The sequence below is a fragment of the Desmodus rotundus genome, chromosome 4, assembly GCF_022682495.2.
Source record: "Desmodus rotundus isolate HL8 chromosome 4, HLdesRot8A.1, whole genome shotgun sequence".
NCBI classification, from domain to species: domain Eukaryota; kingdom Metazoa; phylum Chordata; class Mammalia; order Chiroptera; family Phyllostomidae; genus Desmodus; species Desmodus rotundus.
The window spans coordinates 177,930,130-177,957,725 of NC_071390.1; the positions used below are offsets into that span (position 1 = coordinate 177,930,130).

The window sequence follows — 27,596 nt, forward strand, 5'->3', positions numbered from 1 at the left end:
CCCCCACCCCTGCCCCCACCGGGGAGAAGGGGAGAGATGGAGAGAGAGAGAGAGAGATGGGGTGAGATGGACTCCAAAAGAAGCGCTGTCTTCCCAAGCACGGGCAGTGGCTTCAGGCGCCCAGCAGGTGGCAGGCTGTGGCTGAAGATGCCGGCAGCAGGAGGTGGGCAGGCCGGTGCTCCGCGTGTTGTAACCTGCGTGTCCCTCTGGGAGCTCCCTCTAAGGGTCCGTGCTCGTCCCACTCGGCCCTACGAGCCTCGGGACGCACCCATTGCACCCCAGTCTTTAGCACCCCGTCCCTGGCTTGTACCGCCCCCCCCCGCCCCCCCACCCCCGTCTGGGCTCCCCACCCCCTGCCCCCAGCCCGCCAACCCGTAGGCGCACCGCCCCTTAAGCAGACTTCGAGGACGCCAGGGAGAATCCCGAGGCCCACGCTCAGTCGGCGACTCCTGGGGAGAATGGTTTGGTGCAGGCAATGGTCTCTTTGGGGCCCCAGTTTTCCCATGTACAATGAAGGGGCCAGGCTGGACCCTGAAGGTCTAGACCCTACGTTAATTCATTAAACACTTAGAAACACAGGAAGAGGAAAAAGCCTTGGAGAACAGGTCTCAACCCAAAAAGGCAATGAGGCCCAATGGGGCGCAGTGGGGGGCTCCCCTGGCAGCCAGGAAGGACTAACTGCTGACCGCAGAGCTCCTTCTCCTCTGAACGTCCGTCTGTCTACCTGGCTCTGAAGTGGGGGCAATGGTTTTTCTGACCGTGGGGATGAGGCACTTAGCAAGACGGTGGAGAGGGGGGCGTGTAGGGGGACGCAGCATACAATAGGTGCTTACAAATCGCTTACTGCCTAGAGGGAGCTCCGGAGGCCAGAATCTCAAGTCCTTGGGGCTGACTCTGCACTCGGCTAGGGTGGGTGTGGCGGGGAGAAGGTGCTCCGTGCCCTCTCCTCCAGGCTGCCCCCCGGGCCTGAGCTCGCGCCCCCTTGCACGCCACGCCCCCTCGTCCCGGCCGTCGCCGAAGCTGAGCGGGCTGGCGGCACCACCTCCGCTCAGCCCCCGCCCGTTTCCTCCTTCCCTCCTCCTCTGCCCGTGCCGCCTCCCGCCTCTCGCCTCTCACTCGCTGCAGCTGGTGAGAAGCGCGCTCCGTGGCCCTGGCACGGGGAGGGAGCACAAGGGTTCTAGGGCAGGCGCGGCGGATCGGAGAGCGCAGCCCGGGGGCGCCCGGGAGGAGGGGGATTCAGGAGGAGGGGGCGCGGTGGCCGCGGTCCCCGCCCCTGCGCGGCGCTCGGCCCCCTACCGCTCGCCACGCGGCTGCAGCCTGGGCTGGGTGCTCGCCCCGCACCCCGAGTCCCGCAACCCTCACGGCGCACCCGGCACCCCTCGCTCCGCACGGCGCACGGAGCACCCCGCATCCCCGCGGCCGAGCATGTAGCGGCGGCAGTCGCTGCGGAGGAATATGGGCGGGAACCACTCCCACAAGCCCGTGTTTGACGAGAACGAGGAAGGTAAGAGGGCGAGGGGCGCCGCCACCGCGCGCTGCGTTCGGGCCTCGGCAGCGTACCCCTTTTCTCTCCGCGCTGTGCCCGGGCCCCAGGCGCGGGGCTTCCACCCTGGCAGCCCCTGCTTGTCGGGGCCCCTAAGGGGGGTGGCAGGTTCGGAGAGGGGAACCCGAAGCCTGCGCTCGGGGAGCAGAAGGGAGGTGTGGCCTGCGGAGGCGAGTCCCGCTTGGCCTGGGCGCTGGTCGTGGGGAAGCCGGGTCTCCTGCAGAGCCCGAGGCTGAAGGAGGCTGCCTAGGCGCGTGTGTGTCCACGATGCGTGTGCCTCGTGCAGCGCCGCTTCCATGCCGCCAGCCTCACCGCCCCGGACAGCCGAGGGAAACTTTTCGTGGCTGAACTCCGTGGCTCCGAGGAAGGAGCCGGGCTGGCGTGGGGCGGTGTGGGCTGTCACACCTTCTCTAAACTCCAGGACCGGGGGTCCTTGTGGTCCGGGGTGCTAGAGCCAGGTATTTGGACTAGCAGAACCCCATTTCCAGTGCTCTGTGTCCGTGGGCAACTTAACCCCCCTGAAACCTGGTTTCGTCACCCGTGAGGGGAGATTATGGCACCACCTGCTATTCTGCGTGGTTGCTGGAAGCTCAACCACCGGCAACCACGTGAAAGCGTTAAACCACCACGTGGCTTTTGTTAGCTCTCTGCGTCTCAGGGCTCGTTGCCTACCGCGGCTCAGGATCTCCACCGCGCCCCAAAGGAGAGCTAAGCCTCCTGAGCTCCTACTGAGCGCTAGGCCCAGCTCTGGGGCCTCCTGTGGCCACTCGGGCCTCAGAGCAACCGTGGGAGCTCCGGGCTTTTCTGCCCCCGTTTTATAGTTGGCGAAAGGACGTGTCCTAGTGACAGCTCCAGAGGGGCAGAGCTGGCTTTGAGGCTGCGCTTCTCGTCACCCCCCCAGGCATAGGCTCGTGTGTCCAGGTGCTGGCGTGCCCGTAGCACCACAGCGCTGTGGGGGCTGGTCTCATGCGGGCCCTGATAGCGTCTTTCAAAAGGATGCCGTCCGGCCGCTGAAGACAGTCGAGTCAGGCCCATGTGGTTCTTTCTTGAAGGAGTTTCTGGTCCAGAGGCGCTGCATCGTGAATGACCAGTGGTGGTGATAAGGGCAGTGGGTGGGGCCAGGGCAGGGGCTGGGGGACCCATGAGGCCCAAGCCCTTCTTCTTGGTTCTTTAGTGTGGCGCACAGGCTGGTGGGGATCCAGGAGCTGACAGAGGAGAGGGAGACAGGAAGGGGGTGGAGCCTCTTGGGTGTCCCAGGAAGAATTTGGACCCCCTGAAGCTGAACGCTTCCTCAGCTACATTCACAATGACCCTGACCTTGTCACAGAATCAGTGATCTTGACGTGGCTATCAGCATTGCCAGGCCTGCTCTGCTCTGGGACAGCCTGCTAGGGATGGGTCTCAGCTTTGGAGCACCTTCGTCCCGTGAGATGCCATTGTGAGGGGCACACAATGGCATCTGAGAAGACCCTCTGGGAAGGCACACTCATTGACGGTGGACAGGATGGCTGGGGCCAGAAACTCTTTCCTCAACAAGTCAACCTTGTCCTGCCTGCTTTGGGGAGGGGCTGTCTGGGTCTCTAGCTCGGGCTGCTGTGACAAGAGGCCACACGCATCGAAACAACAGACTTGTTCTTGGCAGTGGCCCGAACAACAGAAATGTGTGATCTCTCACCGCGCCGGAGGCTGGGAGGCCAACTTCAAGGAGCCGTCCTGGTTGGTTTCTGGAGAGAACTCTCCTCCGGGCTTGCAGATGGTCACCTTCTCGCTGGGTCCTCCCGTGGCCTTCTCGCTGTGGCTTGAGGCACTAGAGGTCTCTGGGGGCTGCTCCTCTTCGGGTAGGGACACCAGCCCCATCAGACTCGGGCGTACTTTGTGACCTCACGTAACATTCATTATCTTCTTTAAGGTCCACTAGGGGTTGGAGTTTCAGCACAGGAAGTTTGGGGATACAGCACAGCCCATAACAGAATCCCCACTGATGGCAGCCCTGTACCCCCTTCTTGGAAGAAAGCACAAACTTACATTCCATGTCCAAGGTCAGGCCTTTGTGGTTCTAGCCGGGGCCATAGGTCATACTCTGGGTGATCCCCTCAGCTTCTTCCTCTTCATTTGCAGAGGGGATTCACCCCCTCATATTGACAACTGTCTCTGTCCTTTATCCCCTCAAATGAGCTTGAAGATACTTATGTGCAAAAGAGTTACTTACAGCTGGCGTCACCAGCCTTTCGATTTTCCTGCTCTTGTTCCTCATTCCAGAAGGGGCTGGGGCCCAAGGTCAAGGGCCTGTTTCAGGGCTTGTTGAAACACAAGGCTAGCGCCAGCTGCCACCCCAGTGACACATTAACTTATTCGACGTTGCCAGCATATTTCTTAATTGTTTCCGTGTGCAAGTAAAACTCGTTCGTTTGCCACCAGTTTCTTTATGTCACAGGCATTTACTCTGCTCCACATCTGCCCCTGTGCTGGTCAGCAGGGACATGGGGAAGCTGGAGGCCGAGTCCTAACCCTCAGGGGGCTCCCGGAGCAAAGACAGAGCCAGGGCCACGCAGGGAGCAGGGAGCACAGGGGGCAGTGGTGTCCTGGGGGGGGGGGTGCTGGAGCAGGGAGGACAGGACTGGTGGGAGAAGACTTCAGCTTAGACTTCAGTCGTGTAGAGATGGTAGGAGTTACCAGGGAAGGAGGGGTCGGTGGAGGGGGGAGGGTGTTTCAGAGAAAGGGGACCGGAAGTGCGAATGGTGAAGGGTGATCCTGGCTCGCTGGCGGACGGCAGGGTGCTTAGCACTCCCGCAGTGTGGCGTGCAAGGCTGGAAGGCACACCGATGAAGCCCGAGTGCCCAGCCGGCCCTGAGTTTGGACTTGATCATAGAGGCATTGTGGGGCCACCGAAGGATTTAAGCTGGGAAGTGACGTGGTCCGGGGAACAAACACGCTGTCCCAAACCAGAGTGGCTGGGCGGTTGAGGGTGCAGACACCCTCCCAACCAGAGCAGGTTTTGTTTGTAAGTAACTTCATGCGAAGCTAGAGCTGAAAATTTCCCATCTGTATTCTGAGGGCAAAAGGTTAACCTGCGTCGGATGACAGCAGCAACGAGCGTCACTTATATCGCAGGGATGGCTTTTCCGACCCAAGTGGGGACTGTGACTCAGCCAGGGAAGGCTCAGCATTTGCATGGTACCAGAGAGGTCACGGGGGTCCTGCGGCCTGTGTGGATGAGCCGGGACTCACACCGGGTCTGTGCACCTCCAGAGTCTACCTGACAGCGTCCCCTGTGCCGCATCTGGAGGCCTTTGGGCCGCTCATCCCTCGCCGGTGCGCAGGAGCACGCGGAAGGAGATCAGCACGCAGATGGGATTCCGGTGGGGGGGTGGGGTGCTCTTTATACAAACACAGCAGGAATGTAGTAAGATACATTCTGACAACACTTGATCGGTTACGCGATCATCGGGGATACCAGCTTCCAGAAGCCTTCGTTGAGCAGTTTAACACAGTGCAAGACTTGGGAACGGAGACAGAAGCATCTCCTGTTTCAGATTCGTGTCAGAATTGCTTTTGAGTTGTTTTTCCCCCTACTGACGTTATCCACGTCCAGACGTTTTTGTATAAGTATACGCCTACCACAAATAAAATGATTCCTGCTTTTTCTCTTAGTGTTGTATTTTAAGTAGTTATGTTGCTTGCTACAGTGTCTTCGAAATGAATAATTGAATGGATTTAGATATTCCATCAAATGGAACCATCCTATTTACTTAAATATCTTCTATTGTTAGAAATGGAGGTTTTTGGTTTTCCATCTTTATAAATAGTTGCTTCAGAATCTTATACATAGAGAATTCCTCTTCTTTTCGATGAATTCCTTACAATGAAGTGCAAGGAGAGAGATGACTGGATCGAAGGGGTCGGAGACGTTTTAGGGCTTCAGAAACCGTCGTTATGTGTCCGGGGGTGCGGTGAATGTTTTACCGGCTACTGGCCCACGTCCTCATTCGAGGGGCTTCGACTAAACGACCGCACAGCCAGCTCCGGGTTGAGTATCACGACTTAAAAGAGACACTCAGAAATAAGTGTTACTCCTGTGTCGTTATTGGGCCAAGTAACTTTCCATGCGGCCCGCAATGTGAAAGCATCTCCCTGGGCGACATAGATACACACAGAAGCGCTTGTCCTCTGGAACTACTCGGCTACCTCCAGCTAGTCCATAACCATTCCCTGGAGAGGGGTGGTGGGCTCCAGCGGGCGACGGTCTTGTGAACCTGGGGCGTCTGCCTCACTTGTGACCCACGGAGTGGCTGCGACCTCTGCGCTGCAGGGTTCTCTCCCGACTTTGCATCAGCCTCTCCAGACCTGTGGGCACACTCACTCCTGTTACACCTTCATTTCCTTACTCGGACCACTTGTGACTTGTGCCTGAGGTGGCATCCACCAGAAATAGTCTGGGGAAGCTCAGGATGCGTGGGGTACTTTGCTCCTGTGCAGAGAGTGTGCCCAGAGGTAGAGGCCAGAGAGGGGCCCGTAGGGGCTGGGGGTCCATGGGCTCGGCTCCGTGTTTGTGGGAGGCGTGCGCTTGTCTAAGGCTGGATCCTTGGGTGTAAAGCTGAGATTTTAGGAACCATACCTCCTCTGAAAATGCATTTTGGTTTGTCTTGCACACAAGGATTAAGAAAACGGCCGTGAGTCAGTATGCGACAGTATAGTAGAAATGAATGGCAGGATTCGTCTGCACCTTTCAATAGTCACGGAATGGGGGGGGTGTGCACACCTACAGCATCTCTCAGTCACCTCTGTGAAGTGAGACCCGTTTGCACACTACTGCGTTCCACCGAGTCTAAGGCACCCGTTTTCCGTGTTGAAACGTCTCTGAACTTGGGCTGTGGTTTGCGATCCCTGCTGGCCAGGGTGGTGTTTGGGATGTTCTTTTACTTACTGTCTGCGTGTGGTCGTGTTGCTCACAGTGATGTGACAAGTGCCGAGAAGGAATCATGTCCCAGGTTAAGGGGCAGCTTTTCTTCTCTGTAGTACCTAAAGTAACAGCTCATTTGACGTGATGGTGCCTGAGATTACGTGGTACAGGGTGTGTCAGACCAGCCTCCTTCAGTTGCAAGTGACAGAAAACCAACGAGAAGTCCTTTGAGAGGCATTAATCAGCTCCGGCCAGTTCTGACCACCGCCACCTGGTCCAAGCCACCGGCACATCTCTTGCTTAGATTACTGGAATAGCCGCCTCAACTGCTCTCCTTACTTGGCCCCTCCCCCTTCAGTGTCCCCCGTGATGCTGTTAAAAAGGGTACCGGGGTGGGCCAGTCCTCTGGTCAGCCTGCCCCCACCCCCTGCCTCCAGCTGCAAAGAGAGAGAGAGTGGAAGCAGATGTTCCGAGGGATGCCTGCCGGGCCCTGCCCTCTCTGAGCTCATCTCCCTCCTTCCTCTTAGTTCCTCTCTGTTTTCTTCTACCCGGTGGGTCACCGGCTCCTCCTAAGGAGTCACGAGCTGCTTAAAGGTAAGGGTGTGGTGCGACGTATTCATAACTGTATTTTCAAGACTTAGAAGACCCCCCGGAGCACAGTAGCGCCCAGTACGTCTTTGACGGATGATGGATAAATGAATGAATGCAGATGTGGATCCTGTCCGTGTGCCTTGGCTGGGCCCAGGTTCCCGAATGATGCCATCGGGAGTCGCCCTGCTTGGCCTCTCTGCTGTCCTCTGTGTGGCTTCAGACAGACGCCCTCCTGCCTCACAGCCACGAGTACGGAAGAGGAAACATCTTTTTCATGGCTGTGGCAGATAATATTCCCGGTTAGTTCTGATTGGTTCTGATGAAGTCTTGTGGGACATTCTTGAACCAGCCGCGTGACCAGGAAGAACGAGGCTCACCGGCCAGGCTGGGTCCCATGCCCAGGCTTGGACCTGGGGCTTGGAGTTGGCTCTGCTGGAGGCATTTGCACTGAGTGCGTGGGAACAGTCTCCCCAAGGAGTACTGGAGAGCCCACGGAGGAAGGGCGCGCGGACCCTGGGCAGGCAGGTGCAAGCACCTCACAGCTTTGGAAATCTATGGAAGTCACACCATGTATTATATGTTCTCCTACAAGTTTCTGTTTCTGCTCAAGACACTGAGTTTCTGAGGTTCATGCTGCCGCGCATCGCCGCTCATTTGCACAGCTGTGTGATGTTCCGTTACGCGACCGTACCTTTCTTCTGCCCGTGGGCGGACACTGGTGCTCTCTCGAGTGCTTGGCTCTTGTGAGCGGTGCCACTGTGGATTTCGTGTACATCCTCTGATGCACAGGTGAGGGTCTCCCCGGGACACCCCTGTAGGAGAGGGGCGGAGTCATAGAGGAAGCGCATGTGCAACTTTATAACCTAAGCAAGTGCAAATGGTTTCCCAAGGGTTGTACCTGTTTCCCCTCTGACACGCCTGTGCGGACGTTCCCATTGCTCTACGTCAGCACCGCCCTAAAGAAATAGGAATAAATCTACAAGCGCCAGTCACGTGTGCAAAGTTTACATTTTCTAGTGGTGACATTACTTAGGTAAAAAGATATAGATGAACTCAATCCATTGTGTTAAACCCAATGTGCCCCAAATAATGTGGTTCCAATGGAGACGCCACATCAGAGTCATGAAGATACTTCTCACCTTCTGTTCGTGTTGGGTACTGAGCGTGTGCTGTGCGCTCACTGCGTCTTCATCTGGACGGGCTGCATTTGGGGCGTCAGAGGCAGCTGTGCAGGGGGGCTGCCATGCAGGGCGCCCCTTCCCGTCCCCGCCAGCGTTCAGTGTTACTGCCCTTTTCATTCACATCTGCCCACTGGACGAGCCTCTCGTGGGATTTCACTGCTGCGTTAAACTGCACTTCCTCATGTATGACACTGCGGTGTCTTCGTGTGTTTAGCTCCCGCCATTGTGAAGTGTCTGCTCATAGCTTTGTGACTCTTTCTACCGGAAGTCTGACATGGAATGGAGACATGTCCGCAGGGTTCTGCTCTGCGGTCACAGAGCAGTGGTTTTGGAGCCGAGAGGCGACATTAACCACTGGTACATATTCCCATATGACTCAATAATTTATTTCTTTAATTCACATTTCTGCTGTGGGCTACAGCTCTGTGATCCTGGGCATAATTGCACGTGGCTGTCTCCAAAGAATGAATACTTCAAATTCAAAATGACCTCAGCCAAGCTCACGTTCCTCCAGAATTTCCCAGAATGGTGGATAGGACAGGAGTCTAGCCCGTTGCAAAGCCAGGCTGTCTCGGGTTTTCCTTGACACTTCCGCCTCCTTCACGCCCACAAATCCAATTAGGCACCCGGCTGTGCTGATTTTACCCCTAAACATCTCTCATCTGCCCCTGTGTCCAGCCACACCTCCGCCAGCTCCGTGAAGCATCACCCCTCCTGGGGACCCCGTGCTGCCTCCGAACGGCCTCCCGCCCTCCCCCTTGCCCTTTCAGCCGTCCTCCACCCACCATCCAGAATTACAGCTTTAAATTCCAAGTACGATCAGGCTAGCCCCAACCTTAGCGTTCCTTAATGGGTTCCGTTGCAGCTGGGGTCAGAGGGAGGAACCATGATGTGACCTCCAAGGCGCTGTGGTCTAGAACCTGCCCAGTGCTTCCCTCTCCCTTCCCCTCCTGGTCCCTCCTGGCACAGGTTAAGTGATTCAGTGTGCTTAAAGTTCTTAGCCCCGAACCTGGCTCGCAGCTGCTTCTGTTCCTATCATCCACGTTATTGTTCTTCAGCCACGTGGCACTCTTTCAGTTTCTTGTAAGTTGCATGCTCAGCCCCACAGCCTACCACACAGGTGCTTCCCTCGGGGCCTGGTTTTCTCCCACTCTCCTTCTTCAAGGCTGATTCTCAGACGGGCCAAGACCCCCAGGGACCCCGTCACAGGACCACGCGCCCCTACGTTGTGTCTGTCACGGTGGTACTTCTACACTTCTTCGTGTGAGTACTTCATGAGGGTCTGCCTCCCCCCCCAACAGCACAGGACAGGGCCTGAGGCTGTGCGGTTTAGCGTGGGTTTCCCTGCATTACAGAGCCTGTCCTCGCGGCTGTTGTCCTGGAGCGCTGGCCAGAGGAGACGAAGAAGGGTCCCTGCACGTTCTAGGGAAGGCGACAGGCTCCCTCCTGGTACCTAAGGGAGACCAGGGTGTGTTTAAGAACACCTACTCTGGGCCGAGTACTTGCCATACGCAATTTTATCTGCTCTTCCTAATGACACGTGAGGGAGGTAACGGCTTCACGTTATACCTGGGGACTGTGGGGTTCTGAGGTTAACCAAGTTGCTTAGGTGACAAAATTGTGGTGCCTGGTCTCACCTCCTGCCGTGTGGCGGAAGGGCAGTCCTTCCCCCAACTCAGCAGCTCACATCCCACCTGCAGAATTATTATTATTATTTTTGCCATAGCCAGGCACTGCCTGCACTGTTACTTATTTAAGACTCTTCCCTACCTTGACTGATTTTTACTTTAACAGGACCGTTTACAAAGGAACTTCGTATTTCCAGCTTAAGTTGGAGACAGACTAAGACTTCTGTGTGAGGGAAGGGAAAGCGAGACGATGCCAGACATTGGTGCTCAGTGCGGGGGAACCGCTCACCTTTCGTACGTCCTCAGGGTGCAGCTTGCTCACTGGACGCTTTGCGAAGGGTTTCTAATGAACGGCCCATCCGTGGGGCCGCACGGCAGGTGTGTGGACACGGGGCTGGGCAGCGGACAGGTCCGCAGTGTGCGCCCAGCTCGGGGGTTGGCACGTTAGCGCGAAGGTGACGGCAGGCCCTCGAAGGGGTGGGACACCACACTTCCTTCCCATCCTTGGAGCTGCATTGAATGTCTTTTACTCGGTTCTGTTTCTCTCTCAAACCACATCCAGCCCCACTCCGCGGCCAGGTCGGACGTGGGCCTCTGGGCCTACAAGGCTCTGGGATACTGCTGGTCCCCTGTCCAGGGCTCTCGCAGAATCTTCCAGCACGGACACCCTCACACAGCGTGTTGGTTGGGTGCACAGACTCTGGAGTCCGACCGCCTGGAGCCCCCTGCTGGCCCTGCCGCTGATTAGCTGAGCAACCTGGACTCCGCATCTTCACTCCCTGAGCCTCAGCATCTTCCTCTGTGAAATGGGGATTGAATGGCACTTCCTCAGTTGTTGGGAGGGGTGGATGAGGGCCGTAGGTAGAATGCACAGTCTGGCACATCGCAAATGCTCTGTGAGGTTTATTTAATTAACTTTTGTGGCTGAAGAAGGTCCCTACACAGAGGTTAAAGGCACAGTCTTTGGGGTTAAAAGCACAGATGTGGGGCTTCACAGGTTCACATCCTGATTTTCCCACCTATTGTCTGTGTAATCTTGGGACAGTGACTTCACCTCCCTGAGCCTCAGTTTCTGCCTCTGGAGAATGGGGACACAGTCTGACTTGGTAGCCATGGGAACGGAATGAGGTGACAGTGTGGCATGCTGGCAGTGAGCAGCGCCGAGGGGGCACCTGGCTCAACAGCTGGCAGCACAAACACACAAAAGCAGAGAGAGGCCCGGCGAGGCCAAGAGGGAGGTGGTTCTGACTCCTCCACCAATTGTCCGTCCCTCTGCTGCTCCCCTTCTCCTAGGACACAGCTGATCCCACAGCCTCGGCAAGCGAAGCTCCCTCGCCCGAGTCCTTGCTGCGTCTGTCCGGAAGGGCCAGGCCGGTTTCAGGAGCCTGACGCTGGCAAGTCCTGTGCATCCAGGACTTGGGGGGCAGCTGTCCTCACTTTGGGGCATCGAGCTGTCTTCCAAGTCTTGTCTTCAGTCCTTCTTGACAAGCCCAACAGCCAGGTGTTGCAGGGCCTGGCATGTCATGGTGCATGCGTGTGGCAGTCAGCTGGGGCTGCTCTGACTGCTACGGGCTCCAGGCTTAAACCACAGGTGTTTATTTCCTATGGTTCTGGAGGCTGGAAGTCCAAGACCAGGTGCTAGTGTGAGCTTTCTCCTGGTTTGCAGACAGCTGTCTTCTCCTTGTACCTCCACGCGCGGAGAGAGGGAGAGCTGCCTCTGTCCCTGCTTATAAGGACGCTAATCCATCCTGGGGGCCCCAACCTCGTGATCCCATCTAAGCCAATGACTTCCCAGAGGCCCCGCCTCCAAGCCCCATCCCATCAGGGATTCCAGTGCATGAATTTAGAGGTGGGGGAGGGGGCACCAATGTACACATGTCCATAACACTAAGGAATTTGATTTTTACTCTTAATTCTCAGGACTGGCTACATAATTTGTGGGACTCAGTGCAAACTAAAAATGTGAGGTCCCTTGTTCAAAAGCTGGAAAAATACCATTAAAGGTCCTAAAATATTATTTTATAAAGCTTTTTTTTTTCTTTTATGACCCCTCTCTGTCTCTTCGTTCGTCACGGTGTTTTTTACTTCTGAGTAGTAAAGAAAATTTAAAAGGCTTAGTATTAGCGAGAATTTTACCATTTGTCTCTATGATGCGCAGTGCCAGGTTCAACTGCAAACACAAGAGCATTTAAATCGGGGGGGCGGAGGGTGGTGTGCAGAAGCTGAGATGACACAATCCCTACTTCAGAATACGCACCTGCACAGGTACTTCGTCCTCACCGCACAGTGGAAACGCTGCATGAAATTAGGCAGTTCCGGTTGGGACAGGAGGCCCGTCCCTGCGAGCTGTCAGTGTGCCTGCTCACGCGGGTGTCTGCAAAACACACTCACCGGGGTCTCGCTGAGCCTCCACACCTTATACCTCCACCAGGATCTGTGCTCAGGGGGCGTCACCCGCGTGGTGTGCGAATGAGGCACATGCAGGGGGCCCAGCCTCCGCTCCTGTGTGCTCTCTCACCATTTGTTACAGAATAGCCAGCAAGACTGGTGTTAAACCGGCCCAGGGCCCCGCTGGGACAGAGCCTGGCAGGGCTGCTGCCTGGGCCGTAGGACATCGACCTCAGACAGGCTGGCCCAGCGGGTAGGGAATGGCGTGTTCCTCTTGGCTTCGGTCTGGCGTTTGTAGTTTGTAAGGACCACGCGAGCTGCAGCCTGAAGAACAGAGGGCCTGGGTGGGGAAATGGGCGGCTCGGAACACATTATAAAAGTCCTCCAGAAAGGGGGGCGTGTCCTCGGTGTTCCTGGTTGGATACGTTTGCATGTAGGGGGCGGTGACTTGTAGCACAGTGCCGTTACACATGTGTGAACACAGATATCCCCACGGAGGCTGTCCAAGTCTTCCGGCCCCCCGATGCTGTGTGAAGTGCCACTCACAGGCCCTACAGCTGATTTTCTGCTGTCCTCTTAAGTGGCAGAAGACATTTGTACAATCTACTTACAATGTAATTGTTTTTAGCACGTTTTTAAACAGAAGCGAGAAGCCCCCGTGTGTCACGTCTAATGAGCTGCAGTGCGGTTCTTTAACCCTCCTTCCGGAGTGTAGTTACTCTGTTCGACCTCCAGGAGAGTCGGAGGGAGCTTTCCTAGGACGGCCCATGCTCCCTGCGTGAATCAGGCGGGCTTCGGGCTTGCCTTGGAAAGCGTCTGCATGGGCATGTCAGTTACTTCTTCCAGGAAGTAACAAATGTTCCTGGGCTTCCTCGGGTGTCCTGGTCTCTTAAGCTGAAGTTACACATCTTTCAGAGCTTGTTTACCAATCCCTTTCATTTCGGCAGCAGGATGGGGAGGCAGAGAAACAAACCTGTGCTTTAGGATTTTTCTTTCTTAGCCCACACAGAAGACGCAAGATCAGGCCCAGGGAGGCAGGGCGGCAATTTGGTTTCTCTGACGTGCCCCGTGGGAGAGGCACCACTGCCCGTCCTTCAGGTGCACGTATCAGTTTGTACTTAATGGGGACGTTGTGTTCGATTTCAAAGCAGACGTCTGGCCCAGGCCGCTAGGGCAGAGGTCCTCAGAGAGGATGCTGGTTTGGGGTGGGTTGAAAGTTGCGGCCATGTAAGGTGGTATTATATTAGAGGCCGACAACTGTGTCATTTTTTCAAGGCTCAGCCTGAACCTCACAGATTCAATTTTCAATTGCCAGCCCCCAGTTTTTACATGGATATAGGCAGGATCCTTACTCTCCATGCCCCTCAGTGGAACGAACTCCTGTTTCTAACCCACACCCCAAACCTACTCCTTCTCATCTTCCTACTTCAGCAAATAAAAAGTCCATTCTTCCAGTCGCTCAGGCCAAAACTTTGGAGTCATCCTTGACCAATATCTTTCCAGTTTCTCTCTCTCTCCCTCTCCTGCTCTTCTGGAGCTCCAAAAGGTCGTGCGTGGCAGACCACGTGGTAACATCCTGTGGCTTACTGGGCACTTGTTCATTTTTCCCCTCTGTGTGTGTTAAACGTATTTTCTCACTGTTTCAGTTTGGATGTTTTTCTGTTGATCTGTCCGCAAGTTCACAGACTCTTTCTTCTGTGTCGTCCAGTCTACTCTCTCAAATGAATGAATCCTAAAGTTTAAGATATTACAATTTTCAGTTCTAAGATCATTTGGTTTTTTTCAGGTTTCCTATACCTCTCCTGAAATATCTCATGTTTTTCCAGCAAATTTACATTTTTCTATAAATTCTTTAACATGTCTGCTATTTCAACATCTTAGTTGTGTGTGTGTTTGTCTGGATGTTGTTTTCCAGGCCATGGGGCACATTCTCTGTTTCTTCACGTATCTAGGAATTTTCTTTGTAAGCGAGACATTGTAGATGGTCCATTATACAAGGTGGTCCATGCAAAGCGCTAACCTCATCCCTGGCACATTATGATTTTAGAATTCTTTAATGAAGACAACATCATTTTATCCAATTAACTCTTCTCATTTAACTTTTAGTTCTAGGATTTCCCCTTGGTTGCTTTCTTCCTCTCAAGAGTATGAGTTTTGTTCCACCAGGAAAATAAATTAAGTGCAAGTTCATTTTGATATTCAGAGTCTTGGCTTTAGGTTTATGATGGTTATCTTTTGGTTTTACTTTATTTTTTTAAGAATTTTATTTATTTTTAGGGAGAGGGGAAGGGAGGGACAAAAAGAGGGAGAGAAACCTCAATGCGTGGTCCCCTTTCATGCACCCCCAACTCGGAACTGGGCCCACAACCAGGCATGTGCTGGCGACCCTTTGGTTCACAGGCCAGCGCTCAGTCCCCTGAGCCCCACCAGCCAGGGTGGTTTTAGTTTATATTCTAGACTGTAGCCTTTGATTCTAGGACTTCATACGCACTCTCACTGGTCCTAACGGGAACTTCAAACTCTGTCCCCAGCACTGGGAAGCTGCTGAACCTTCTGCTCTTCTCTTCTTCCAGTTTTTCACCTTTTGCTTCATTGGGCTCCTTGGAGTCTCAGCTTACTCGGGCCATTTCAGGACCCGGCCAAGGACTCCAACGGGAATTTGCCCTTTTGGGACATAAAGTCGATTGTGTCTATTGAGTTATTCCTGTAGTGTAAATGCTAAAACAGTATATATGATTATTGAAATACAGGGTGTGAATGCCTATAACTTTATAATTCGTGAGACATTGGCACCCCAAACATCCAAGATTTGTTGCCACCGGCACAGCATAAATACAACAATTCCCCCAGACCTTCTCTCCAGAAAGTGTTAGATCTCCACACTCGTTTTCTTCCCTCAGCAGATCTGCTGTGCAAGTCGAGGGTGGTGCTGATGCTCACGATGCTGACTCCCGAGGAGGATAAACCCTTTTCCCCTGTCTTCACGCACTATTTATATGTCCTTGTGAAACTGCCTTTTTAGATGTTGTGTTTTTCTGTTGTGTTTTTCATTAAAAATATATCTAAACAGGCTCATAATTCACTCCAGCGATTAATCCTTGTGTCCAATTTATTTTTCTCCTTCTTTAAATATTTGTTTATTGTTGGATAAATTGAGTGTTGATCAAATTTAGTTCTAGTACATTATTTTAATTCTTTTTACAGTTCATATAGACTTATTATAGAAAAGTTTAAACATTTAGAAAACTTTAGACAATTGTCAATAATCTTCATTTTGATGTGTTTTCTTATATTCTCTTTCCAAACATGGGGTGCCCCCCTCCCTCTTTTCACTTCATTCCGGCACACAATCAGCTTCCTGTTCTTTCCATAAATATTTATTACTGTGTCTCCACCTGGCCCAGTGCAAGGCTCCACATAGCTACAAGCTTGCCTGGTTGTATCCCTTGGTTTTCGCTATGTAACATGCTCACCGAGCACTCAGTGGCTTACAACAAGAAGCATTTATTTCTTGCCCCCGCCCCTGTGGCTCCAGAGCCCACGCGGGAGGGAGATGCAGAAGCGAACCGAGGAAGGCCTCATGGCGAGGCAGCAGTGCGAGGGGACAAGCCAAGTCCACTAGCACATCTCACAGCCTGCTTGTGTCACGCCTGTTACCACCATTGGCTGAAGGAGTCACACACCCAGGTGAACCCACAGTTAAGGGGCGGGCAGAGCACCCCGTGACCGTGAAGCCACGGCATTCATGCAGATGTTCAATAGGGCTCTGCGGGAGTGAAGAACAGGGACCAGTGATCCAATCCACAGCAACAGTGGATAAATGTTACATTTTAACTATTTCCTGTTGTCCTAGCGTATGGAGATACTGTAGTTTTGGGGCTTGTTTCTTATTGTGGGGCATTGGGCTCATTCCTGTTTTTTGTTTTTATACATGATGCCAAATCAGCCAGCTTGGCTTATGATTTTTTCCCTCCTGTGTGTAGGACTGTCTTCCTAGAGCTGTAGTGCCCTGGGGTGGGATTGCTGGGCCGAAGCACCAGGCATTTCTAATGTCCTCTGAGGCACAATTCCTTACTCTGCATTGCTGACGAGCGTTTTTCTCTACATCACTTCTTCATTGACTAGTAAGTACTGCGTGTTTACAAGGCTGATCTGTACTGACCTAATCTGCGTTTTGCACCTTATCAGCTAATGCTGTGGGAAAATGTGCCGGGAAGGTGGGGTTTGGAGCCGGCGAACTACGTGCCTGGCGATGACAGGTTGTAGAGGGGAGGGTGACAAAGTGCAGGTGTGAGCATCTGCCTCGGGGACCATGGCCAGCGCTGTGGGGGGAGATGCCGGTGTCGCAAGGCACTTGGGTCTTTTTGGTGACTAGGCCTGAGTTAAGGAGAGATCTTTATGCTTTCCTTGTACAATTTTCCAGGACAGTGCTTTTTCTCTGAATTATTTTGGGAGGACTGGGTCACTAGGCCATGGGGGGAGGAAGGAAAAGGAGCAAGGAGAAAGGTGGGCTCCCTGCTCAGGTCTCAGCATCCACAGTGACACCCTCAGCCTGGAGGATGCCCACGACTGGGAGCTGCCTCCCTGGTCTGTCACCTCCACTGAGTGGGGACCTCGTCACCAAGCTTCTGTGTGTGCACTCGGCTGCTGGAACACTGCACGCTCCCTGCCCCACCGCCAGCAGTCCACGTAGTGATACTTGTAAGAATGAGTGAGTGTTTGCAACATTCAGTGTGGCTGGCCCCACGCCAGTTCACAAACGACACGAGAATGTCAGGACAATGAAAACAAGCAGAACCCGCCTTAAAAAAAACACCTGCCATGATTGAAACCTGGAGGCTAAAAATCCCACCAAGGAGAATGCAAGCCCACGCCCCGCGCAGGGGAGCCCAGCAGATGGCTAGTGGGAAGTGGTGGGCATCCGCGGTTCTGGGGCCCGGCTGCTGGGTCTGAGTCTGTCTCAGCTCCAGATTCCACCCAGTAGCTCCTGGTGGCTGTTGTTCCCTCTGGCTTAAATGTCACCTGGGGCACCTCCCGTGGTCACATTCTGGAGGAATACTGGGGACTTGGAGGGCCACCCTCCACTTCTCAGCTTCCCAAGACAAGGTGTCAGCACATCAGTGTCCTCAATCTGCCCTCCAACAAAATTATTTTCTCGGGGAGCCTTCCCCTATAAACTTCTGTCCCTCCCGGCATGCGCCGCACCCTCGTCACTGTGGAGCGACTGTATGGTGTACTTACTTGTCTTCGTTGTTGTTTGCACCGAGATCACGCTACAACAAGGCCAGGATATCTGTCTGTTGCCCCACCCCCGTGTCCCCAGGGCCCAGCGCCTGCTGGGAATGCAGGGCGGCAGCCCCAGTATTTGAATGAATGGGTGTGAGTGCATTTCCTTCCCTGTCCATTTCCTTCCCGGTGCATTTCCTCCCCCGTGCATTTCCTCCCCCGTGCATTTCCTCCCCCGTGCATTTCCTTCCCAGTGCATTTCCTTCCCCATGCATTTCCTTCCCCCATGCATTTCCTTCCCTGTGCAGCATCTGCCCAGATCCTTGACATTTGGTTGGTTGAGATCTCTGTTAAAATTTTTTTCTATCATAAAAATAATACGTTTTATGATATACAAAAAAATGGGAAAAGTCCAAAACTCACATGGGGAAAGAAAATCACTGCTGTGGTTCTAACTTTGAGAGGCAACTATGTTAAATTTTACCTCATTTCCTGAAAGGACCTTTTTTCCCTGCAAAAGTATTTAAATTTTTTTTTAATTTATTGACTTGAGAGAGAGAGAGAGAGAGGAAGAGAGAGAGAGGAAGGGAGAGAGAGAAACATTGAGTTGTTTCACCCATCCATGCATTCATTGGTTGCCTCTTGCATGTGCCCTGACCAGGGATTGAACCTGCAACCCTAGTATACCAGGATGACGCTCCAACCAACTGAGCTACCTGGCCAGGGCTGCATAAGTAGTTTTTAAATGTCTTTATTGTGCAGTGCAATTTTACATTCAGCTTTTCCACTTTCCATTACGATCGATGTGTATTTTCCATGTAATGAAAATAATTTTACCATAACATTTTTAGTGATTTCAAAATTACATTAAGTGAACTTATTCTATTTCCCTTAGTTTCTGTTGTTGGCTCTTAGTAGTATTTCCATTTTATTTGCGACCATCAGTGCTGAGATGAAGGTCCTGGTGGACATCACTCCCCCTGCCTTTCAGACCGTTTTCTTGGACTGGACTTCTGCAAAGGAGCAGCAGTGTATGGACAGTTCCAAGGCTCTAACATTTGGTCGACTTCGAGACCTCCCCTGGGGGTTCCGGACGAGGACTGACATCCAGCTGCACTGGGTCGTTCCCTTTGAATGGAGATTTAGAAATGTGCATTCTGTTTGCTTCCAATGCTTTTTGAGATGTTTTCCTCCCAGGCTGTGGAGTTGGTCAGAGAGGCCAGCTGGTATTGTGGACGGAAACAGGCTCCAAACTGAGCTGTGTTTGCAGCTCTGGCTCGGCCCCTTATTGCCGAGAAAGCTCGGGGGCAGTTACTCTGCTTCTGAGCCTCCTTTTCCGCATCGGTCGGTTGCATGCAATTGTATCTGCTTCGTGGCAAGGGGTCAGTGAGATGGGGCACACAGAGCCTGTGGCACAGAGACTGGCGTGGAGACTAGTAAGCAGTCGCGGGCGTCCCTCCTAGTCGAAACATTTACTTACAGGACGGGAATCGTCCCCACGGTTCCCGAGGGACCAAAGTGACAGAAGGAACAGTGCTTTTCCATCCCGCATTTAAAGAGTGGCCAGAGGGGCCAGCGTCTGTTTGACTTCCTTGGGCACGGACTGCTTCTCTGCTCTCCCTCTGCACGGCCCTGCCTCTCGGTAACCAGCCCCTCGTTCTTAAATAAACCCGTGTGGCTTTGTTGGATGGGTCCTGTTTTAGATATAATATTCTTTGGTGAATTTGTGGGCCATTCAGATATTTCCTCCACTGTCTCACGGTGCCTCATCGGTCCTTTCTCACTTCCCTGTGGCCGGGGAGGCGGCTGCCACCCTTGGCCTTGTCAGTGGGCGTGTCTGTGGACTTTCCACTGGCTGCCGCAGCCCCACCCCACCTCTGCAGACACGGTGGGCACCAGCATGCAGTGCATCACGCTGAGGAGCTTAGCACAGTGTCATTTAAAACGGTGAAAGATGGGTAACTACCTAAATAGTCAGCACAAGTGGAAGGATTCAGTGAATTATGATACTTCCAGGAATGACATATTTGGAAAGCAGGCAAACCTCCCCGCAAAAAAACCCCTAGCAGTTTATGAAGAGGTTTCATGGTATAAAAATAATTATAATTAAAAATTATATTTATGGCCAGGTTCTAAGGATGAAAAGAAAACTGGATACTGAAAATGCTAGAAAGAGCTATGCTGGCAGAAATGGCTTCTGAGTGGAAGGAACTAAGGTGTTTATATCCCATCCCTTTTCATGTGTTGTTTTTGATTTTTTTTTTTTTTAATGCTGAGAACAAATTACTTTCTCCTTTGGAAAAAACACCTGTGTAAAAAAATAGAAGAACACAGATCTTTCAGGTGGAATCAATTCACTTCGTCCTTCTATAATTTCACAAATTAAAGTTATATTGTTAAGCCCTACCTCAGGGTAGAGTCTTCTGGGGTTTTTGTTGTTATTCTAAGGTTGCCTTTGATGCCTGCCTCGGAGGAGACACTGAAGCTCAGAAGCTTTCATGTATTGATCATTGATAGGCTGAAGAACTCCATGTTCCCGTCTCCGATCGATATGTAATGCAGCAAGCGTCTCGGGCGTGATTTACGACCACAAATGTGTTGAGAAGAGCGAGGATCGGTGTCTCTGTTATTCATGTGCATCAGCCCAGCACTCCCCAGGACGTGTTCTGAGACACCTGAGTCTTCCTAAGTTCTCTGAGCACGTGAGCCTGTGGCCAGGTTAAGCGTCGCGTTAGGGAAATTCTGCCACGTGGGGCACTGGCCTGGGCACAGGCAGGGTACTGCACTGATCGAACGCCCTGCTCTGGCACTTACTAGTTGGGGCAATTTTGTTCAGCTTCCTACGCCCCCGTGTCGCCGCCTGTAGAGCGGGAATGATGCCATATGATGGTCTGACTGCAAGGAGGTAAGTAGAAGCGTCTCGCACTGTTCCCGGCCCACAGGCTACCTGCTCTTCTCGTCTTTGTCCCGTGTCCTTGCCTGGAAGACACGCAGCATCTCTGGGTAGCATACGATGGGCCCCGAGACATCCCACAGGAAGGGAACACGTGTGACGTCACTTCAGCATGTCCCAAAGTCACCGCACGTGGAGTTGAGTGCCAGCTGCCCTCCCCTGGCACCAGAGTTCTGGGGACACATCGGGAGCACAGCTCTGGATCGTTCCGAGGACATACCGTGTAGCTCAAGTATGCACCGAGCCATGTGCAGAGCAGGCATCCACGGAGCACGGGCAGCCATGGCAGAGTCAGAAACTCTGAAATTCCAAGAAAACGGGCCAAAAACCTCAATCAGCTTTCTGGAGGTCTGGAAGTTAACCAGAGTTCTGTAGAAACCCAAGGAGCCCTTACTCAAGAAAACAGCCGAATCTTGTTAATAAGCACAGCAAGCTTCATGGTGTTTTCACTCCCCCGGGTCCCATTGCCCATGTCTTCCCTCAGCCATGGCCTTGGAAAGAGCAGCCCCCGTTCCTCGTACCAGAGGAGGCGTCTGGGCCTCAGTCCCAAAGAACTGTGTCATCTGACCTGTCTGCTGGCTTATCTTTATTTCACCTGCTCTGGAACTTGCCCACCGTGGCAAAATCGTTCACGGGCGCCTATTTCACCATTGCTGCCTGCGGCATGTAGATGAGCAGCCGCTGCGCTTGGTTTCAGGCGGTATTGGCGAGTAGGAGGCACTCCTCACTGCTCACGTGGCCCTTCGGCTGTGGAACTAGGTATGCTTTACTATGGGTGCCGTGTAAGTGACACAGGTCAGGGTCCGACCCTAACGAACCCAAGCGGCCCGGCAGGGCATGCTGAAACACCACCGGTCCTTCCCACGGTGTTTGCTGCGGTTCTGGGGGGTGTTCAGGACCTGGCGAGAAGGCAGGCCGCACGCACAGGGACGGGACACGCTGCCACCGCGGGGATTGCAACGGCTGCTGCGTGGGTGGTGGGTTTACGACTGGTGCTGGCTGTCTCCTCCAAGCTTCCCCACAATTTCAGAGTAGGGACATTCTTTCTGTCGGGGGCTAACGGTGACAAAACGTTCCACTCGCCTTCCGAACGCTCCTGAGAAAGCTGGAGTTTTGGGCCCACGCTGAAATGTTCTCAGGAATTGTCAGACAGCTGACACAAGGGATCGAAGGGCACGACCTCCACACTTTAGGACGTTTGTACTTTCCCGTACAAATGACAACAAAACGTCCCCTCTTTTCCGCATGGGCTGCTGTGTGCGAGGCCCAGGTGCCAGCAGGCGGGCGCCCCTCTGCAACCCGCCGTGGGGAGCGACCAGTATCCAGGAAAGCTGGTCACCAGGTTTGCTCCGTGCCAGAAAGAAAGCGTCACACAAAGCGTAGCTTGTCTTTGGCGCACATTCTGCCCAGTCAGACGCCCCGTCCAGCCCTGGGCCTGTCCCACCGGTTGCTTTACTGTTAGACCTTCACTTTGACCTTGAGGCTCGCCTTTCATCAGCCTCTGAGCCTGCGTGGGGTTTCTCGTGTGGTGGCTCTTAGAAATGTGGCAGCGGTGGCAGCTGCTGGGGCCGGCTGGGAACAGTGCGAGGACTTCCTGAGGGGACATGAAGGGGCGTGTTCGCGGCACCCCCCGCAGTTGGGTACCTTCTGTGATGCCGCATGAGGAGCCTGGGGGACTTGATGGCCAGAACACCAGGAGCGAGTGTTAATTCTGGGATTATAGTGTGTGCTCCCTGGTGATATTGAGGTTACTCCCATGGTGCTGCCCAATCGTAAAGGGCGAACGGACTAACAGTCACTGAGCTCCTGCTAAGTGTCCAGCATACGCCACGTGGAAGCTCATTCAGCAATCTCAGTGACCCCAGGAAGCGCTTTTATTTCCACTCCAGAGAAGGTGAAACTGAGAACGCAAGGAAGGTACCCAGCTCAGAAGTGGCAGAGCTGCGCCCTGACCGGTGTGGCTTCAGTGGGTTGGGCATCATCCTGCAAACTGAAAGGTCGCCAGTTCGATTCCCGGCCAGGGCACGTGCCTGGGTTTTGGCCAGGTTCCTGGTTCAGGGTGTGCGAGAGGCAATGGATCGATGTTTCTCTCACACATCGATGGTTCTTGACCTCTCTCCTCCCTCCTGCCCCCTCTCTCTAGAAATAAATACAATTTTTTAAAAAAGTGGCAGAGCTGAGAGTTGAACCTCAGTCATTCTAAAGACCGTATTTCTTGTGCTGACTGTGGCTCTGTGTGTATGAAGTCCCGTTTAATCGAATTGGCTGTCTCGTTCACAGCACTGGCATCGTGGTTTGGCTTTTTTGTTACAAAAGCTTGGTGGAGGGTGTGGTCTGTGAACTTGGCCTTGAAGGCTGGCTGCAGTTTCCAAAGGTGAAGTTGGCTGGGAGAACACTGCGGGCAGAGGGAAAGCTCCTATCAACAGGATGGGTACTGTGCTGCAAGTGTGTGAGTCACGGTCCCCATCTCAGCCGCCTTCAGGGGACAGAAGTCGCAGGAATGGCTACTTGGCTCTTGGGTTCTCAGGAGGGCCTGTCCCAGCCAGCGTGGGCCGCCGCCACTGAACTCCAGTCCATGGTCGCCCTTCAGGAACCCGGGCCGGGGTGGGCAGATGATTGCTTTTCTAAAGCAGCCAGATATCTGAATTTTTATGGAAAATGTTCAGATTTTAAAAGTTAGTGTCTCATTAAGTTCTTGTGTAAAAAAACACAGAATAGGCCAAATAGAAATCACAGCATTTCCGACTCTAGCCTCTGATGCAAGGCCCAGAGAGGGGGAGCTACTTGCGGAAGGTCACACAGCAGCGGAGCAAAGCCAGCGTGCTCAGCGACCCCTGGGTTCTTGGTACCGTGCTCTGAATTGCACGGCCACAGCGAACACCCTCTGGAGAGGCGGATGGGCCACTGCCACAGGAAGTGTTCAGGCCGGGAGGAGATGGCCACCCGTCACTGAGGTGGCCCCGTGAGAGCGCTGGTGCGAGAGGACACACTTTCTTCCAACCCGGAGCTGCTGTCCTTGTGGGAAGAAGTGGGGCACACCGTGTGGCCTCCCGGAGGGGCCGACCCGTGCAGCGTGAGGCCGGTGCTGTGAATCCCATGTCTGTGTCTTCCTGGAAGAGAGGGGATGGGGTGGGGAAGGAGGGAGCAGAGGCAGCAAAGGAGAAGGAAGAAAAGAAAGTAGAAACAAAAACTAAAATTACCTCTTTTGTTGATGCCAAAAGGAAAGACATTTGGCTCACAAAAGTGGTTAGATAATTAAGACCATTATGAATATGAAAGTTCATTGGAAACTGTTATTTTCTTCGGGAATGGACGGTAGGAATGATTCCTTTATCATCGTCTCCGATAGAACAGAAACTTTATCCCATCTTGTTCCCCAATTACAGGCTATAAAGACTTAGTCTTCTGAAAGATTTTTAATAGAAAGCATTTCTTTAATTTGCATTTCTACTGTCCAGCGCGGAATAGCAGGCTGTGCAATAACAACAGTGCAGCTGGAGCCCCTATCCGATGTGAACTGCCGTGGATTTGCGTCGAGGAGCGTGCTTTTCAGCAAATACCCCAAGCCGGTGTGGTTCAGTTTCACACGTGCGTCCTCCCGCGGGTTAGGTGGTGATTAAAATCCGGGCCCTCAGGTAGACCAGGTCTTAGTTAATCCATTCGGTATTTATTGCTGAATTGACCTCACATCCCAGTTGGCTGGGGACTGTCCGTTTTTTCTGGTGCCGCCTCACTTTGCTGTCCCCCCCCGCAGTGTGTTCTCACAAGTGTTCACACGTACAAGGACATGGTTGTGCAAACTGTGGTGGGCTCACTCTGTGCCAGGCATCTTCCCTGCTGGGGGGAAGGGGTGAGGGGACAGACACCGCCCCTGCCTTTCCTGATACAACCACCACCTCGTAGCTCTGCCGCCCCGGGCAAGTCCCTGCACGCCACCGTGCCTCGGTTTCCTCGTCTGCTGAACGCGGCGGGCTGGATCCACCTGGTGTGGTCATTGTGGGAATCAGATGGTTCACGTCATGCAGAGGGCCCAGCAGAGTCGCTGACACAGGGAGCGAGCGGGACGGGCGTCATCGATGTCCCTCCTGAGTGGCCCGAGTGCACGTAGGAGAAGAGGGCTCACCGAGACATGCTCTCGGCCGGCATGCATTCAAAATGACAGAATCCAAACGCATTTTTATTTGTCAGTTGGTTTAGCAAACAATTCACGTTTTCCACTAAATGCCCCTGGCTCTGAACTGGGTTCTGGGGATTCACCAGCGCACGGGAGGTGGCCCCTGGTGAGCAGGGCCCGAAAGCGCTGTGAGCTGCTGAGGCCCATGCTGGGCGCGAAGGCAGGTCTCTGGTTCGGTCGGTGGGCGAGTTGTCTCGAGGTTTGCGTACTGAAGCCCTGACCTCCAGGACCTCAGAAGGTGACCTTATCTGGAGATAGGATCTTTACAGAGATAATCAGGAGGATGTGAGGTCGCCAGGGTGAGCCCTAATCCAGTGTCATGGGCGTCCTTGGAAAAAGGGGACAGGTGAGGGCAGAGACCAGGGTCGAGAGAGCGTTCCTGCTCTCCAGGACACACTGTCACGGCGGCCCCAGGACCCTGACACACCTGCCCAGGGCAGTGGGCACCCGGGCAGGTGTTGCCGATGAGCCTGGTGTGCTTATGGTGGCAGACGCACCTGGCTACCTGGTGAGTGCTGCCAGGGGCCGGCCCCTCCCTCCCCCTTTGCTGTGGACACTCGGAGCTCCATTCCAGCCCAGTTGCTTCACAGGACTCCAGGTCTCAGGTGACAGAGAAGAGATGAGGCTGCCAAGTGTGTTCCGGGGAGAAAACCACAGACGGTTGTTTTCCAGAAGCAAGTGCCACCCAGGCAGTTGCCGGAGGAAGGAACAGGGCTTCCAGGGAAGTACAGCTCTGGGGTTCTCGGGACCGCATCCACTCGGGTTTCCATTTCCTGCCAGAGTCCATGGCTGGCCAGTCCCTTTGATCAACACACAGAGGGAGAGATGCGCCCATGCATGCTGGCTCTCTCCAATCGTGGGGAAATCGGGGTGCCTCGGGTACCCAGACACAGCCGACCCTGGCCATGGGGAGGAGCAGGCCTAGAGGCCCTCGTGAGTTAGAGCATTCGCAAACCAGATCTCTCTTCAGTTCTGAATGAGTTTTTACATTGAAATGTGTCAAACATGGACAAGTGTGGAAATACTACAATGCCTACGGGCGTCTCCTCCCAGCGGAAGAAAAGAAACATCGCAGACTGTGTTGGAGCCCTTGTCGATCACACAGAATCCAGACATCCTCCCAAATGTTTCCACGGGGCTTTTTGTTCGTCTACCTCGTGTTATGTAACCCAAAGCAGTGGCTCCGGCGTTCACACTCTACCCAGACGAAATGAGACTGCTCTGCCCGTTGCGTTTTCGTTCCCCGGGATGTTTTACGTTGACTCAGCTGTGCTCACGGCTCTGCTGGCTTCCTGCAATTATCCCCAGTTTACTGACTCACCCCTCACTGATTGTCGATGGCGCCTGCTTGCGTGGGCTTTCTTGTGCACGTGCCTGGGAGTTTCTGGCCGACACTTGCCATGGAATAAATGCACACCGAGAAACACTGCAACCGTTGGGTTTTAGGGTGTGCCCCCTTGGACTCGATGAGATATCGATTGACGGGTTACTTCCCGGAGAGGTGATTTGCACACGCACCTGAGGTTTTTGGTAGTTCCTGCTTGCCCACACACGGTCAACACTTGGTTGACTTTAAATTTTTTAAGTCAACACTTTAAGTTTTTGTCAATACGATGAGTTTCTAAAATTGCATTTCCCGATACTTGTGAGTTTGAACCTCTTTCGAAGTATTTATTAGTCTTCGCTTGTTCCTGTCTTCAGTTCAAACGTTTCTAAAGTTTTAACATTAAGAGTGATGGGTGGCCCTGACCAGATTGGCTCAGTGGGACGTCGCCCTGCAGAGCGAAAGGTCGCCGGTTTGATTCCCGGTCAGGGCACATGCCTGGGTTATGGGTTCGGTCCCTGGTCAGGGTGTGTACAGGAGGCAACCGATCAGTGTTTCTCTCCTTTCTTTCTCCCTCCCTTCCCCTCTAAAAGTGAATAAGTAAAATCTTTTTAAAAAAAGAATGCAGTAGTCAAGATCATTCAGTCCATATTCAAATCTTCTCTGTTGCCCAAAATACGGTTTCTGTTGATGGTTGAAATCAGGTGTCAAACACAGCTCCTCCTTTCTGTTCCTTGTTGCTAAGTCTCTGAATTTTCTTTGTCTCTCGTAACCTGTAGGAGTCGTTTCTCTTCACATTACTTGTTCATGCTATTTACTTGAGAAGGAGGGAGGTTTTTCTGAAAAATGTTTCGAGTGCTGGATTTTGTTACTGCTTCCTTGTGGTGTCATTTAATTTATTCCTCCGGACCTTAGGAGTCGTTTCTCTTCACGTTACTTGTTCATGCTATTTACTTGAGAAGGAGGGAGGTTTTTCTGAAAAATGTTTCTCGTGCTGGATTTTGTTACTGCTTCCTTGTGGTGTCATTTAATTTATTCCTCCGGACCTTAGACATCCTGTGAACTGTAAGATTAAAGCGTAGGCTGGATGGACATTGAATATTTGGGGTGTGCATTCTTCACTGGCGGAGCTACGCATCGTTGCTGGTAGTGGATGTGTCGCTGTGAGAGGTGCTAAGACAGGTCAGTGGGCTAGGTAGTGACGACCTGGTCCCTTTCCTGTGAAACCCCTTGTCGGCCGACTGCCACGGCCAGAACTGGGCGTTGGCTGAGGACCTGGAAACGGCAAATTGTAACTCCACCACTTCCTCTGGAGTTACGAGGTGAAAGAACGCCACCTTGTCCTCTGCTCTGTGGTCCCCCGGAGTATGATTCCTTTGCTACGATCCCTTTGCGGACGGCAGAGTAAGTGCCCAGCTCTTTCCCTTTCTCCCCACATTTCGGAAGAGTTGGTCTCTTTGCATATTCCACTTGGATAATATCTTGGGTTTTGTTCCTTTTTTTGAGGCCCATTATGAGTTTTGTTTTCGTAAATTCCATGCATTTTTATAAGTGTCTGTCTCATTTTTTATACACATCTTTATTGAAGCATAACACGTGAGCACATTATTGCTCCAGTCATACATGCAGCGTGAGGTGGTCGTCACAGGTGAGCACACCTACACGGCCACTGCACGCATCCGTAAATG

General features: G+C 53.2%; 1 protein-coding gene across 2 annotated transcripts in view; it reads left to right on the forward strand.

Annotated features, from left to right (window-relative positions):
• Positions 1-1,315: 1,315 nt before the first annotated feature.
• The window catches only part of STK32B (serine/threonine kinase 32B), a 161,979-nt gene continuing 135,698 nt past the window's right edge, over positions 1,316-27,596 (forward strand). The window contains exon 1 of one of the 2 annotated variants that reach the window (XM_045183054.2): positions 1,316-1,504. In XM_045183054.2, coding sequence (XP_045038989.2) covers positions 1,456-1,504 — 49 coding nt within the window. In that variant the 5' untranslated portion in view covers positions 1,316-1,455. The remainder of the gene's footprint in view (positions 1,505-27,596) is intronic. The other variant, XM_053923389.2, reaches the window with a different exon arrangement.